A 13,735-nucleotide genomic window follows, 5' to 3' on the forward strand; every position below is an offset into this window, starting at 1 on the left:
TGTGATCTGTTTCATCACCAGCACTGACTCTATACTTTGAGGCATGGCAGGAAAAAGTCTGCTTCTAGTCTAGCTGAACGGATGTGGACTTTTGCACCCCACTCGGATAGTGCATGGAAAGTTTGAAGGAGTGCAGTGCATGTGAGAAAGAGGTTACAGTTTGACCAACTCAAACACAAACACACTAATGTACACAAAAATACACACTTTCTAAATGAAGTCATGTGTTTGTCACAGTAAGATGTATAAGCTTCTACAACCTCACCTCTCTCAATCAACCACAGAGTCACATTCACAAGGCACAGCTCATTGATATTTATGCACTGACAATTGCATTACAAAAATAAAATGGGCATTTCTCACGACCCAAGACCTCGCTTTGCTCGTATTCTGTCAATTTGTACTTGAATAATGGACTCTAGTGGTACGAAACCAAATCAAGTGGAGCCTAGTGGTCCTTTCTGCTTCATATAATCCCCCAGTTGTGGTTTTGGTAAAGAGTAAAGTCCTAACAGGAGCTGATGTTTACAGGGCTGAGTCATGCTTTTAAACACATATGTACACATACACCCGAGCTTAAGCACAAAGACTGCACGCCTTTGGATATCTATATGTCCATAAGTCTTTTCATGTGTTTGTGCATGGATTTGCGTTTGTGTGATTGTAGAACCGTACATCCTGTTACTAATCAGTCCCAGAATACATTGCTTCCTGGTGCCCCTTACTTCACGATGACTCAGTAAAAGGAGAATGCAGCGAGGGGACGTGAGGTATGAGGAGAAATAAGGACTCCTCAATAGATGCTTGAAAGAAAAGTGTCACGCTAGAACACTCCTGAGGTGGAAATGATTGTGTTCAATCTGAACATTTCTCAGGCTTTGATCAGACAGAAGGACAACTTTTGAGAGAAGTACAGAGCCCTTATTGTACTGGTAAGATTTGAGACTTAGACCTGCAGGCCTCCCACAGATTCACCAAAATGCATGACTCAACAGTCACACCTCAGTAATACACATAAATAATCTAAATCTTCTTCAGCCTTCATGGATTAAGATGACATTTTCTGTACTTAGAAAAAATTAATGTAACTCTTAACTCATGCCTAAATAGACTAAATGATGGAATATCTTCTGTTATCTTGCTCAGACTGAGTGCATTTGATCCATAGGTAGGGATATGAGTCTGATGACACTGCTGTCTGGTTTAAGTGATGTGGTAGAAGGTAGAAAGGTTGTGCATATTTCCATCACCACTACTTACCAGCTCTGAATAGGGCTCCAGCCGCATAGTGCATAGCCAAGGCGTGGACTAGTTGCCTGGCCGTGGTGCAAATCAGCCCCCTCTCAAACAGGGAGAAGGAGAGAGGAGTGTGGTCTGAAGCGATGTACAGCTTCAGTGAAGCATGGATGCTGACCAACAGGTTGACGGGCTGGATGGTCAGCCTCTGCAGCCTTACAGTGTGGACCAATGCATGCACCGACTGAAGCACCTGAAAGAAATAAGTAATGCTTTAAAGTTTTATGAAAACAAAATCTTGTGATTCACAGCACAAATATTAGTTGACTGTATTTCAACTAGACTTTAAACGTATAACATTATTTAAGCTCCAGTAGATGTCGGACTTTAGCGTCTCTCTCAGACCAAAACAAAGCTCTCTCAGTGCAGCCGTTTGGAGGACTAATCTCCATTCTCACATGCAGCCCCAAGTTGATTCAGTTATTTGTTTGAGGTATTTTAGACCAAACAAAGTTTTTTTCTTCGGTTTGGAAAGTCTGTTGCAATCGTACTCCAGTGAAGACACGCTGCCATTATGCTTCTCTGAACAGCTTCCCTGAGCAGGCTGACTGTCTCTCTTCCCCCAGTGTGGTGTAGAGCTAACCCTCCAAAAGGGAAGGATTAGTGTGAAAGAAACATGCGTATTAAAAATGTTTCAGCCTCTGAGAGACAAATAAACAAGATGAAGAAAGTGTTGTCCAGTCAGTCTGAATACAGAGCTAAGAACAACAAATCCAGAGGAACTTTGACTTCACTCTCTTTTTTAGAAAGTCGTTACTCAGTAATATATTTAGCTGAGATATATTAGTATTTGCTACATTAATTTTTTGAATGTTGCACATTACACCCTTCAAGACTGCATACTTACAGCTCAGTCAATAAGGAATAACAATAAAAATTGGAAACAATTTTCTGCTAATGTGACACATTATAATCAACTCTGTCAGAAGTAATGTTTGAGCGATGGTTAGGTCTGCCTATTGTTTAAGTTTCATAAATACCGCCCTCAAACTAGCAGAGCTCATTCAGCTGCATCCTGATATACCATTGAGGTTGGATGCTCCTTCTTGTATGTCTTACCAAAGCTGAATGTTTTAGCGTGGTGACAAAAATAAAACATGTAGTGACTAAACTTGACAACATTTGGCTTCTTCGGTACCTTAGGAAGAGAGAAGAGAAATGCACCTGTTCAGGGAGGATGGGGGCTGATCCAGGATCTTCACTCCTTTGGGTCTTTACTGTGGCTGATCTCATGGCGCTGTCGGGGATGTAGGTGTGGAACAGGGTTTTAATGTAGTACACAAAAGTGTCTTCAAGGTAGACTCTGGCGGGTTGAAGCTGGAGGGTGACCTGAGGAGGGAGAACACAAAGCTGCTGTAACAACTGCAGACTAATGATTGTTGAAGACTTCTTGATTTCTGTATTATTAACTTGATATTAAAAATGACTTTCTGTTTTCTGTTACTATCCTCGAGGATAGGAAAATTGAAAATGAAAAAACAGAGTAGTGAATCAAACCTCCTCCAAGGTGCATCTGTCTGCTGAAAGAGATATCCTCAGCTTGAAGAAACATGAGCGTTTAAACTCCTCCAGGGCTTCAGGAGACCCGGTTGGGTTGACGTCGCTGCTCCATGGACCTCCAGACTCAGCGCCCCCTCTCTGATCCTGGCACAGCAGCACGGGGAAGTGAAAACTAGCTCGGTTATACAGCTGGTTGTCCACCTGCAGACTGGAACAGTAGACCTCGATCAAAGAGCCGTCAGGCATCAGGGTGGAGATGGGTACCGTGCCGGTTCCAGAGTCAACTCCCAGCTCTAAGGGCAGGGAGGGGGGTGCTGGAGCCATGCTGAGGAGCAGCTTGGTCAGTGTTAGCCTCAGCAGCTCCACTGAACTGGAGGAGCTGGTGATGTCATCACTAAGCACCACACTGGCTTCCTTCAGGAGGACTCTAAAGGACAGGTTTGTTGACCTGAAACAAAACAGTCATTAGTAGAATAGATGATATCTGGATTACATCTGAACTACTGATGTAAATACTGATTCAGATCATTTGTAACGTACTGAAGAGAGACTCAACTCATTCTCGTGCTGCTATGTTTCATGATTTTTCCTAATTAAGGATCATATTAAAGATAATTTAATGATGACATAAGTTTACATCTACGTAACATGCATTATATTAGTTTCCTGTTTTTCTGAAATGAGAAAGCAGCAATTTGTTGATGTCATGGAATTAAAGCGTAACACCATTATTCTTCAACTGTATTCATTTCCTTCATGACAAAACACGAAGGGTTTATTGCCCTCCTGTGGTGAAAATGATCTCTGTTCCTGTATGTTTGAAATCTTGTACCGACTGCTGCATGAAAACCTTTCTGTTAGCAGTAATCAAGCAATTTGTAGCAAACAACACAACGGCACAAAGGCCTTGAGCGTGTTAGATCATCACTGACAGATGGTGTATTTTTATTCAAATACGGAGGGAACATAAAAACAGCAACTTTAAAAACACTGCCTTTGCTCACATACCTGCTGTGCTGGTTGATTACAGCATCCACGCTGCCCTCTGGTGCCAGAGAGAGAACCAGAGTGCCTTTCTTATACTCCACGTCTATGTAGAGACATCCAAAACCTGGCAGGAACACAACCTGAGCGGCAAGTGGAAAAAATGTATCAGTGGAGAGATACATATCATCTTGCTCCTCTCTGTGGATAGAATGTGCGGCATGTTCTTATTTTCACCTTAAATAAACATCGAGGATGTAACTTTACCCCAACACAAATTCATAGCTGGGTGAGGTGCTCTTCACACTTTTCCTGGTGCCTGTATGTTTCAGAGCATTCATTTGTCTGGCTTTAACTCGCAGAACTCAGGGTTCACAGTGATCAGCCCCTCATGTGACGAAAGGAAGCAGATCCCTGCTGAAGGCTTCACTCAGCAGTCATAACAAGTCCAACCTTTGACCCTTCACCTCTACCACAGAGGTGAGGCTGAGACCTCGAAGAAACCAGAGATACACAGCCTCAACCTCAACCTGCAGCTGGCTAGACACAATACCAAACATTACGCACTCCGCGCCTTAACAGCTTGCTAATCCCTGACTATTATACCTACTTCCTGGCAAGCTGCCTAACCCTTACAAAATATTAATCTGAAGGTGAAAACAAAAAGAAGGGATATGAGTTCATCAAATGTGCATTTTAAAAAAAATATATGCACTACCCTGAGGTATTCATGTTACATTATGGTCATTTTAAATATGCCGTTTTTTAGTATACAATAGGACATAGTAGATTATTGTCATATAGAATGAAACATTTTAATTTCTAATAGCAAACCATGTTTTTGGAATAGAACAGAACAGAATAGTATTTATTTCCATAAGGATGGGTGCAGGACAGTAAAGGTAATGTTGTGCTTTTGCTCCAAGAGTCACCTCTGTTAATAATTAATGCAAAAAAAAATGACGATTACAAGTGATTACAAAAGTTCAGAAAAAAAGTTAACACTTTGCTGTAAGACGCTGTGCTCAGTGTCTTACAGCAGCAGGAAAGAAGCTGTTTTGGAAGCAGGCTTTGACTTCTGGAAGTCATATAGGTATTTCACACTTGCAGAAAACTCCTGAAAATCTCCTGACATTTCCAGGAGGAGCTGTATGTGTGAAATGTTTCATTCGGACTTCATATGTGAATACGCCAAAGTCTGGAAGTCAGGATTTCTTGTTTTAAAATGTATCTGGTTCTTGCTGGTAAAATAAAAATCTACTATAACCCTGTGATGGAACTGTTGAACTATTTTTCCTTTTTGATCTCTGAGGGGAATGCTTTACAAAAAGAATGACCCCCATGCTCATGAAAAACATTCCTACATGTAAATGATGTCCCCTTGCACCTGGACAGAGAAGCTCACATTTTAATACCTCTCATTTGCTTTTACCTGGGTGCCAGGGCTGTTTATATCTATGGGGTCAGTCCAGTCTGTAGAGCCGTGGTCGGAGTTGGTTTTCAACAGCAGTGAGGGCAGCAACTCTTTCGGTCTGCACTCTGGGAAACTGGAAGATTGGTAGTAAAGCTCGTGTTGCAAGGAGCAATTAGCTGGCAGAGGACAGCAGAACACCTCAGTCCTCGGAGTGTCTATTGGAGATGAGAAACAAGAAAAAATAAGCAGAACAAGAGATAGTTTATTAGTGCTAAGTGAGACTTAGCGGGAGGAAAGGGGATGAAGTAAACTAAGGAGTCATGATATGTGAGGTAGAGGAGATTCATTGTCAATAGATTCCATTTCTTCCAATCACCCAAAGCTCTTAACACAATACTTCATATCATAATTTGTTGCCATGTAATGTGCTAATCTAACAAACACACACATGCTAAGACATCTAGTGTGAGTGATAGTGTTCAGTATCTTGCAGATGGACATATCAACTTGCAGACTGCAGATCTGTTGACTGAACCGCTGGTCTTTCGATGAGTGAAAACCCAGACCTATGTTCTGAGCCACAGCCGCCCGGGTCAGTCCTGTTTAGTTCAGTCAGGTCTCTACCTTTTAGATTTTCTTTGAGAAGCAGCGGGATAGGACACTTGTTGTGGATCAGCATTCGAGGAGAGGGGTCATCGTTCAGGGTAATGTATGTTACCCCAAGGTGCTCCTGATAAGTCAGAATGATGCCTCTGCAAAATACAAATAAAAGCATAAGTAAACAAGTCCATAAATTAAGTTAAGACAGCTTCTATCTGGACCGCTTCTAACCACACACAGATATGTGTCAAACATCACATCACTGCTACATCATTTTGTAAATCTCTGAGGTGCATTTTTGGGCAGAGCCTTATCTTAAACCAGGTTTTCTGTGTGTGTGTGTGTGTGTGTATGAGAGATGATATTTATTTGTCTTTATATGAATGTTTGTATGCGTGATTGACTGCATAGTTAAATCTAGACAGTAAGTGACAGTCAAGCTGGCTGGACACAGGGGTGTATCTGTGAAGAAACATCATTTTTCTAAGTGCTGCACAAACTATTTATCCTGTGTTTTCAGATGATAAAATATCTTCTAGGAGGGCTTAACTTACTACAAAAAAGACACGAAAAAAGAAAAAGCACATGAGATATGCTAGATGAATCAATTGCATAATAAAAGCAGAGAGACTGACAGTGGAAATGTTGAGAGTATTTCTCTTTTTGCCTCATCAGCAGCGTTTAACAAGCTGTGAGCAGCAACAGTATCTCCATGCTTTGTACCCTGTGCCAGTTGGGGCTTGGTACCCTGCTCTAAATGGACTGTCACAGCCAGCAAACCACCCACCTGCTGCTCAGGCCACCCCCAGAGTTTGGTTCCCCAGGAACAGACAAACTCTGCCTTACAAAGTCCGGTCGAATCGGAGCGGGGAGGCTCCATTCTGCAGATCCAACTCCAACATCGGGCCTGGGAAACAAGCTGAAGAGCATGTGTCTGAGAGGCAGAGGAAACTCCACCGTTCCCTGGACGTTGGTTTGGAGAAGGTCCCAACATGGCACGGAGCAGGGTATTGCCGGAGATGACTCTTCAGAGGGAGCGAGGCTGAACACTGCTGTCTCTGGTATCTCACAGGCCTGAGGAGGGGACATAATGCAGACATGATGAAAATGGAAGGAGAAAAGTAAAGAGAGGAGAAGAGGGGGAAGCCAAAAATATGAAAAAAAAAACAAACAAGAAAGAGCACAGAAGATGTGAGTGATTTGCACAAAGGATACATGGTAAAACCACATTGTTATTGTACTCTCTTCTTTCTCCCACTGAGCTTAGTGCTAAATTGGTAGCAGAGAAGTCCTGCTGTGCTGGTTTAACAGCCATAAGCAGGGAGTAGTCGAGGACTTCAGGGATTAGGCACTGAGCATGATGAATAGACCAGCTAGAAAGGCATTCCTAGCCTTGTTTGTGGCCTGTGTTATAATTGAGCCCATCACCAACTTTTTAGTTTTTTAAGCTCTTTTTTAAAGGTTTTTCAGTCAATTAGTGGCAATTGGCAAGCTCTGCCATCCTTCTTTAAGAGGATCTGAAGGCTTATTAAATGACATCATTACATTGTTGCTCTCTTTGAGGACAGGCAGCAGATGAAAGCGAGAAGGGAAACCTGCTTCCAATTCTGGGTGTTTGTCTTATGTCCTTATGAAGTGCCATTGCCACATGGTGAGACAGGGAGGAGGAGAGGGGGAGCAACATGATCTGATGGAAAATGTCTTACTACAACGAAGCGTTGACTTTTTGTTGTGTGTGAGCTACATGCATGGAGAATGTACTGTATGTGTGAAGCCTCAGATCCTCCTGCAGGACGGGATGCGGAGCAACACACATCATTTTCTGAAACAGAATGCGATTCAACAGAAAACCTCGGTTCTGTGCCTGCAGAGAGGAGAGTGTTTGTGAGCTTTTATGAAAATTACCTTGTCATCAGTCCCCAATGCATGGTGAGCCATCAGAGGCCTGTACTGTATCATGTAGGGAGTGTTGTTGATGAGTATCGTTTTGTCCTCTATCTGCAGGATCTGGATGCCGTGTCTCACCACAGATGACACACAGAACTGACACAGCTACAGAAGGAAGAACAGACAGCAAGTCGTCAGCAATAAATCAAACACTTAAAAAGTCTCACCGTTAAGAAACAGAGGTAATGAAGTCAGTGCAGATTTTAAATACAAATTCACAAATGTTTAAAAATCACTGTGTCACACTTTATGTAAAGGTCTCATTTTAAGGGTTTTAAAGCAATTAGTAAAGCCTTCTGAGATGCTTGCGAAATAAACTACCTGTGTTTTTTTTTTTTTAGAATTATTTGCAAAGCCATGTTGCTTCGTTAGACAATGACAGCTAAAAGGACAAGGACGCAGGCTGGATTCTTATCGGGTCTTATCTTATCTAGCCGTAATGACTCCTTTGCCAAACCACGACAACTTCTGATGCAAAATAAGTACTTCAAAAGAAGATAAGGATGTGGTGACCCTAACAAGTCATTGTTTTCACTTACATACTGGTACCTGCAAAAGCATGATTAAAGGGGCAAAGTTAACTTCTAATTTATACCTTGTACATTTAGAAGTAGGTACCATTGATGAACTACATAAATGAGAATGTTTCAAACAAGGGCTATGAAATGCATATGGCTTCTATTAATGCTCTTAGGACTTTTTGACAAGTTTTATGATTCTATAATAAACACTGACACCGTCCCATTAACACATAATTTGCATCTTATAGGGAACTGCAAGGGACAACAACTATACCGCAATGTTTGCAAAGCCTTATTATTGGACTTCCCCTGATAATTCAACATATTGCTTCACTTTTGCTTGTTCGGTATACACCACAATAAATTCAGTGACATCGAATGGGCAGTGCTAACTGTAAGTTGTTAAAGCTTTCACTTTGACTGCTGTTTTCCTGACCTTTTGTTTGCCAGGGAAAGCTCCAAGTGTGATCTCAGCCTCTACATATCCCTCCTCGTCCAGAGTGACCACCTCCGAACCGGATCCCTCCTTCCATCGAGGAGAAGTCATGTCATGGACCAATTTCAGTGCTGTAGACTTGTGGACGGTGTTCGTGTGGGCCCAATAGATACCAATCTGGAAGGCTTCCTGGATGGAGGGGGAGAAGAGGGCACGGGGGAAGAAAGAAGGAACAATGAGAAGGTGGATATGGGCGCAATCAGGAGGATGAATAGGAAGAAAATGAATAGTTGTCAGTCATGTCATGAACTTTAAATTGACTGCATTTGATTGCATTTTGGAAACAGTTACAGGCACGGTAACTGTTCCAGACAAGTTTCATGTTCCCTGTATAGCATTTCAATAGCCTTGATACAGAGGAATATATAGCTTTCATTACTGTTGGCTTTGTGAGAAGAATATAATGAAGGTGCCCAAAATATGCTTGTGTGGCCCCTTGACTGTTTATTTGGCTCTGCAAGATCATGAAACATGGCATCAAACACAAGGTAATAACTCAAAATAATGTTTATTTTAGGGGAATAATATCAGAGAGCCTGATTCCGCAGTTAGCCCCAGGTAAGGTGCAGAAAACTATGAGTTTGTATGTACTATATTCCAGAGGGGGAAACACATCTGCAGAGCTCTACTTGTGGTAGCCAGTGTGAAATTAGCGTGATTAACTTTGGTGATGGATCTAAGGTTTAACATTTTTAACTCAACAATTAAATGGCCAAAAGCAAATTTTATAGTAATGCCACAAAAAGGCAGACTTCTTGTCTTGATGGATAAAGTAAAAAAAAAAGTGTCAGCTGTAGATTGTGACTAAACTTTTTTTAAAGTCTATTGAAGGCTTTCAGAATCAAAAATAATTTAAAGGATTTTTAGTTTTACTGCTTTATCTTTGTACGAGCTACGTGCTTTTTTACCTTTGAAAAGCACATTTTATTATAACAAGGATTTATTTAATCCGACCAGGAAATGCACATGTCCTGTTAATTTGTTGTTCTATGTGTAAAACTTTTCTCATGCGTCCGTCCTGACCAGGACTCCTGCATTAAAGACGATCTTCTACAAATGATAATGCTTTTTCCAAGTGCATAGATTTGTCAAATGTGCTGCTTTAGGGTGTTTAATCTGTATCTTAAACATAAATAGCTGCAGAGCATGTGAGTTTGGCAGCACATGTTACCATAGTTTGAAGTGAACTACTGTTATAGCCATGAAAACCCTGGGTTAAAGATAACTCAAAGTTATCTCTTTATCCCCTAATTGTGCTTTGATGCACAGGCTTTTAAGTTACTTGTCTTGAAGAATAATCCTCGGTCAGTCACACTGATGTATAATTCAATCTTAAACATTATCTTCTTTGACTTTGAAGGGAGAAAACAAAGTTACCCTGATGACTTTAGTGGACCAATGTTATTAACTGAAAGCCTTCTTGACAAACTTATGGCATGGAGTCCTGAATACGAGCATACACCTGGCAGTGCAAGTCTCTTTTAAAGGGGACATATTATAAAAATCCACTTTGACAGTGTTTTTGAACATATATTTGGGTAACCTGAGTGTCTACTGACCGACAGAATGTGAAACAAACCCATCCAGTCCTTTGTTTGTGGTCTGCATAAGTCTTACAACACAGAGAAAAATGATCTGTTTCAAATTTGCCCTCCTTGTGATGTCACAGTGGGATTGTGTATCTCCACCACTGGACTCCAACTCCAGCCTAGAGCAAAACTTTGGGGCAGGGCCGCCATTTTAATGAGTGATGTCTACCTGGAAAACTCAGGAGGGGCTCATTGAATTTGAAGAGACACACACACCAAAACGGAGCGTTCTGAGGGAGCTGGTTTATACAGGGTCACAAACCTCCTCTGGTGCTTGATTCATGTTATATTTTGACCAAAGCACAGCACAGATGTTTCATTTAGACCACAGGGGACTGTTTTCAAAGGTGAAAAAGGGGGGATAACATGTCCTCTTTAAGATTATAAAGATGTATTAATGGAAATGTAAGATCAAGGTCATCTAGAGCTTGGGCCTATGCATTGGGATAAGTTGGTCTATTTACCATCAATTTCAGTTTTCTTTTTCAATATGTCTCTTTGGGGCAACATAAGCTGCACTCTACCTTGAAGTTTGGTGGTACAATGACCTTGCCGGCTGGTATTTGTAAAACAATGGTTTCTCCTTCAAAAAGCCACAGGTCCCAGTGAGAGTGGTTGGCCAGCAGGGACCAGGGCAGCAATTCTACCAGCAGAGTGTTCAGGCCAGCCTTCCAGCAGGACAACTTGACCTGCATGGGACTGTCCGACTGGGCGAGGGGCTCCAGCACTGGCCTGTTGGGAGAAAACACACCGTTATAGAACTCTCTCATCTAGAATCTGAGGTTAGAAATGAGATATAGATATAGTATACAAGGATATAGACACTAATAAGACGGATGTTTTACTTTCTGTGTGTATGAAAGTTTAGCCTAAATATTATTAACTTACAAATTGTATTCTAAAGTTATATATTTGTATGTTTACTCTATTTGTGTTTTGCATGAAGGGGATATTTGTACAACTCAAATTTAATTTTGCAACTGTGGATTGTAAACTGACCAGAGCATTTCTAAGTCCAAAAGTAATTTGATCGTAGTAAAAATGTGTGCACATTAAGGACAAGTGGAACTTCAAGGAATGAACATGTGAACTGTGTTGACGCATTTGCACAAGCGAACTCTATCCAGTTCGATTCTGTGCTTGTTTCTCATTACAGCCCCTGCAGTAAAACACTTAGAAACACAATCACACATAATACTTTCAGACATACCTAATATTAACAGAGAGACAGACACGCTGCTACCTGTACTGCAGTGATAAACGAGGCATCAATACCAGAACAAATTGATAATAGAGCGAATAATAGAGAGAATAAATAGGATTAATGGGATTTCTTATTCGGTCTGCCATGGGCACATAGAGCACTGTCCATCTCTAAACCGGCATTTAAGTGTCTTATATAAGTAAACCGTTAAACTATGCAGACCATTAACACATCAAAAGTCCTCACGGTTTAACTGATACATAGAAAAGGCTTGTACACAAGTTATCCAATACAAACAGATACCAAGGACAGTTGACAGGCTTCTGGGAACACATATGTGGGGACACAGACAAAAAGAAACACACAACCATTTTTCCACCAATCCACTGACACAGCAGTCATTTCACAGTAATCACAGTCTTCCGAGCCATAAACAGCGCTGAGTGACAGAAGAGAGCCAAACAAACAGTTCTCTCAGAGTTACTCTGAAGTTCAAAGTCATCAAAGACGACCCCCCCCACCGTGGCTGCCTTGACTCTTCTCAAACCCACAAACCTGTTATTTCAAACTTGTCACACACCCAACAACTGTGCACCAGGAAATGGGAAAAACGATGTCAACAGTTTTATTTTCTATTTAGTGGTGTTTGTGTGTGTGTGTGTGTGGTTTAATGGGACATTGACCTGTTCCACATGGCAGCAAAGTGCAGGGCTCAACAAGTTATAGGGTTCACATAAAAGTAATGCAAAAGAATGTGCGCAGCGGATTTTGTCAAAGCCTAATAGGCTATCTGAAGTTTATCTATCTAAAGAAGTGTGAGTTTTAGACGCACATTCAATCCAAAAGAAAAATAAAAAAAATACATTTACTACTTTATTTACAGATTCCCTAACTAGTAGTTCAGTTTCTCCTAAATCTCTTTCTCTCTTTATTGAGTTTCATGGAAAATATATGAATTAAGCTGCGACTTTTCTTTGCTTCATAAGTTATGAGTGTGTTCAGGGATAGAAGAATGTGTTTTACAGCCTCTGAAAACAAATCTTTCTTTAAATATGTTTCTCTCGAGCTCCTTGACATAGAGTAGCAGATTTCTCTGTTTCAGACTTACTGCCAATCTCACTGATGGGACGTGAGCTTTGGCTCTGGGCTTTTGTCTCACAGGGAGTAGAGAGGCTCGACTGACAGAGAAACCTGACGTGAAACCGAGAGAGCTTCCTTTCACTGAGACACACTTCATGTGACATCAAAAGGTGAGTGATGTGTACCGTGGTGTGTGTTTGTAACACAATGTTATGATTGTGTGTACACATGTGTTGGGCAGCAATGTGTTTGCATATGTAAAGAGAGCAGAGAAACCCAGGCAACCACAGGCAGACATATGGCTCACATGTCCGGCAGATCCAGCGGGACTCTTTGTAACTCAGAGCCTGTGGGAGCGCATGTGGCTTCGTCTGTTACTGCTGCTATCAAGATGTGATTGTTTTGTGACAAAAGATGATTTCCAGAGTGACATTTGTGGATAGCTTCACATGTGTGTAGTGCCCATTGCTATATATAAAAGAATGCATAGGCTACATATGCACACACACACACACACACACACACACACAAATACAACTGTGTACCCCACAAAGCTGTGCCAATTTTTAAGTGGAAGCAAGGCTCTTTGACTTGTGTGAGAAACTGGGACCATGACAATGTGACAGCTTAAATCTTTGGTCTGTGGGGAAAGCAGCAGGATTCCAAGATTACGTCTAAAGCATGGCTCTGAATTATATTTACAGTTAACTGTTTTATTATGTGAACAAAGAGCCAGCAATAAAGAGAAGCCTCCCTCATTAAAGGGTTCTCTTGCACAACTGTGTCCTTTAAGGAGGGATGCTGTACGAGCCCTACTATTAGAAAAAAAACTTTGGTGGGCCTCATTGAAAGTTATGTTATGAAATCCAAACAGCTAGATTTAATGCTTGCCACAGAAGGGCTATAATAAAGAAAATAATTATACAAGTTGAATTAAAACAAAGGATTCACCAGATGCATGTCAAAAGGGGCTGACAGCTTTGCACTCAAACTGGTTTTAGAGTGAATGTGGCACACAACTTGCATCATGTGTTATTATTTCTCTATCCAGACTTGATTTACTTTTTTTCATCCCACCAGGGAAAAAAGGTCGGAACTTTTTTT

General features: G+C 41.2%; 1 protein-coding gene across 1 annotated transcript in view; it reads right to left on the reverse strand.

The window, feature by feature from the left end:
• LOC132983433 (intermembrane lipid transfer protein VPS13B-like) overlaps window positions 1-13,735 on the reverse strand; it is a 282,789-nt gene that overhangs the window by 7,566 nt on the left and 261,488 nt on the right. The window contains exons 52-61 of the mRNA XM_061049726.1: window positions 10,872-11,079; window positions 8,699-8,887; window positions 7,700-7,846; window positions 6,582-6,868; window positions 5,819-5,946; window positions 5,213-5,409; window positions 3,805-3,923; window positions 2,794-3,244; window positions 2,461-2,625; window positions 1,261-1,489 (exon numbers count right to left, since the gene is read on the reverse strand). Coding sequence (XP_060905709.1) covers window positions 1,261-1,489; window positions 2,461-2,625; window positions 2,794-3,244; window positions 3,805-3,923; window positions 5,213-5,409; window positions 5,819-5,946; window positions 6,582-6,868; window positions 7,700-7,846; window positions 8,699-8,887; window positions 10,872-11,079 — 2,120 coding nt within the window. The remainder of the gene's footprint in view (window positions 1-1,260; window positions 1,490-2,460; window positions 2,626-2,793; window positions 3,245-3,804; window positions 3,924-5,212; window positions 5,410-5,818; window positions 5,947-6,581; window positions 6,869-7,699; window positions 7,847-8,698; window positions 8,888-10,871; window positions 11,080-13,735) is intronic.

Source organism: Labrus mixtus, chromosome 11 (assembly GCF_963584025.1).
Source record: "Labrus mixtus chromosome 11, fLabMix1.1, whole genome shotgun sequence".
Classification (NCBI taxonomy): Eukaryota; Metazoa; Chordata; class Actinopteri; order Labriformes; family Labridae; genus Labrus; species Labrus mixtus.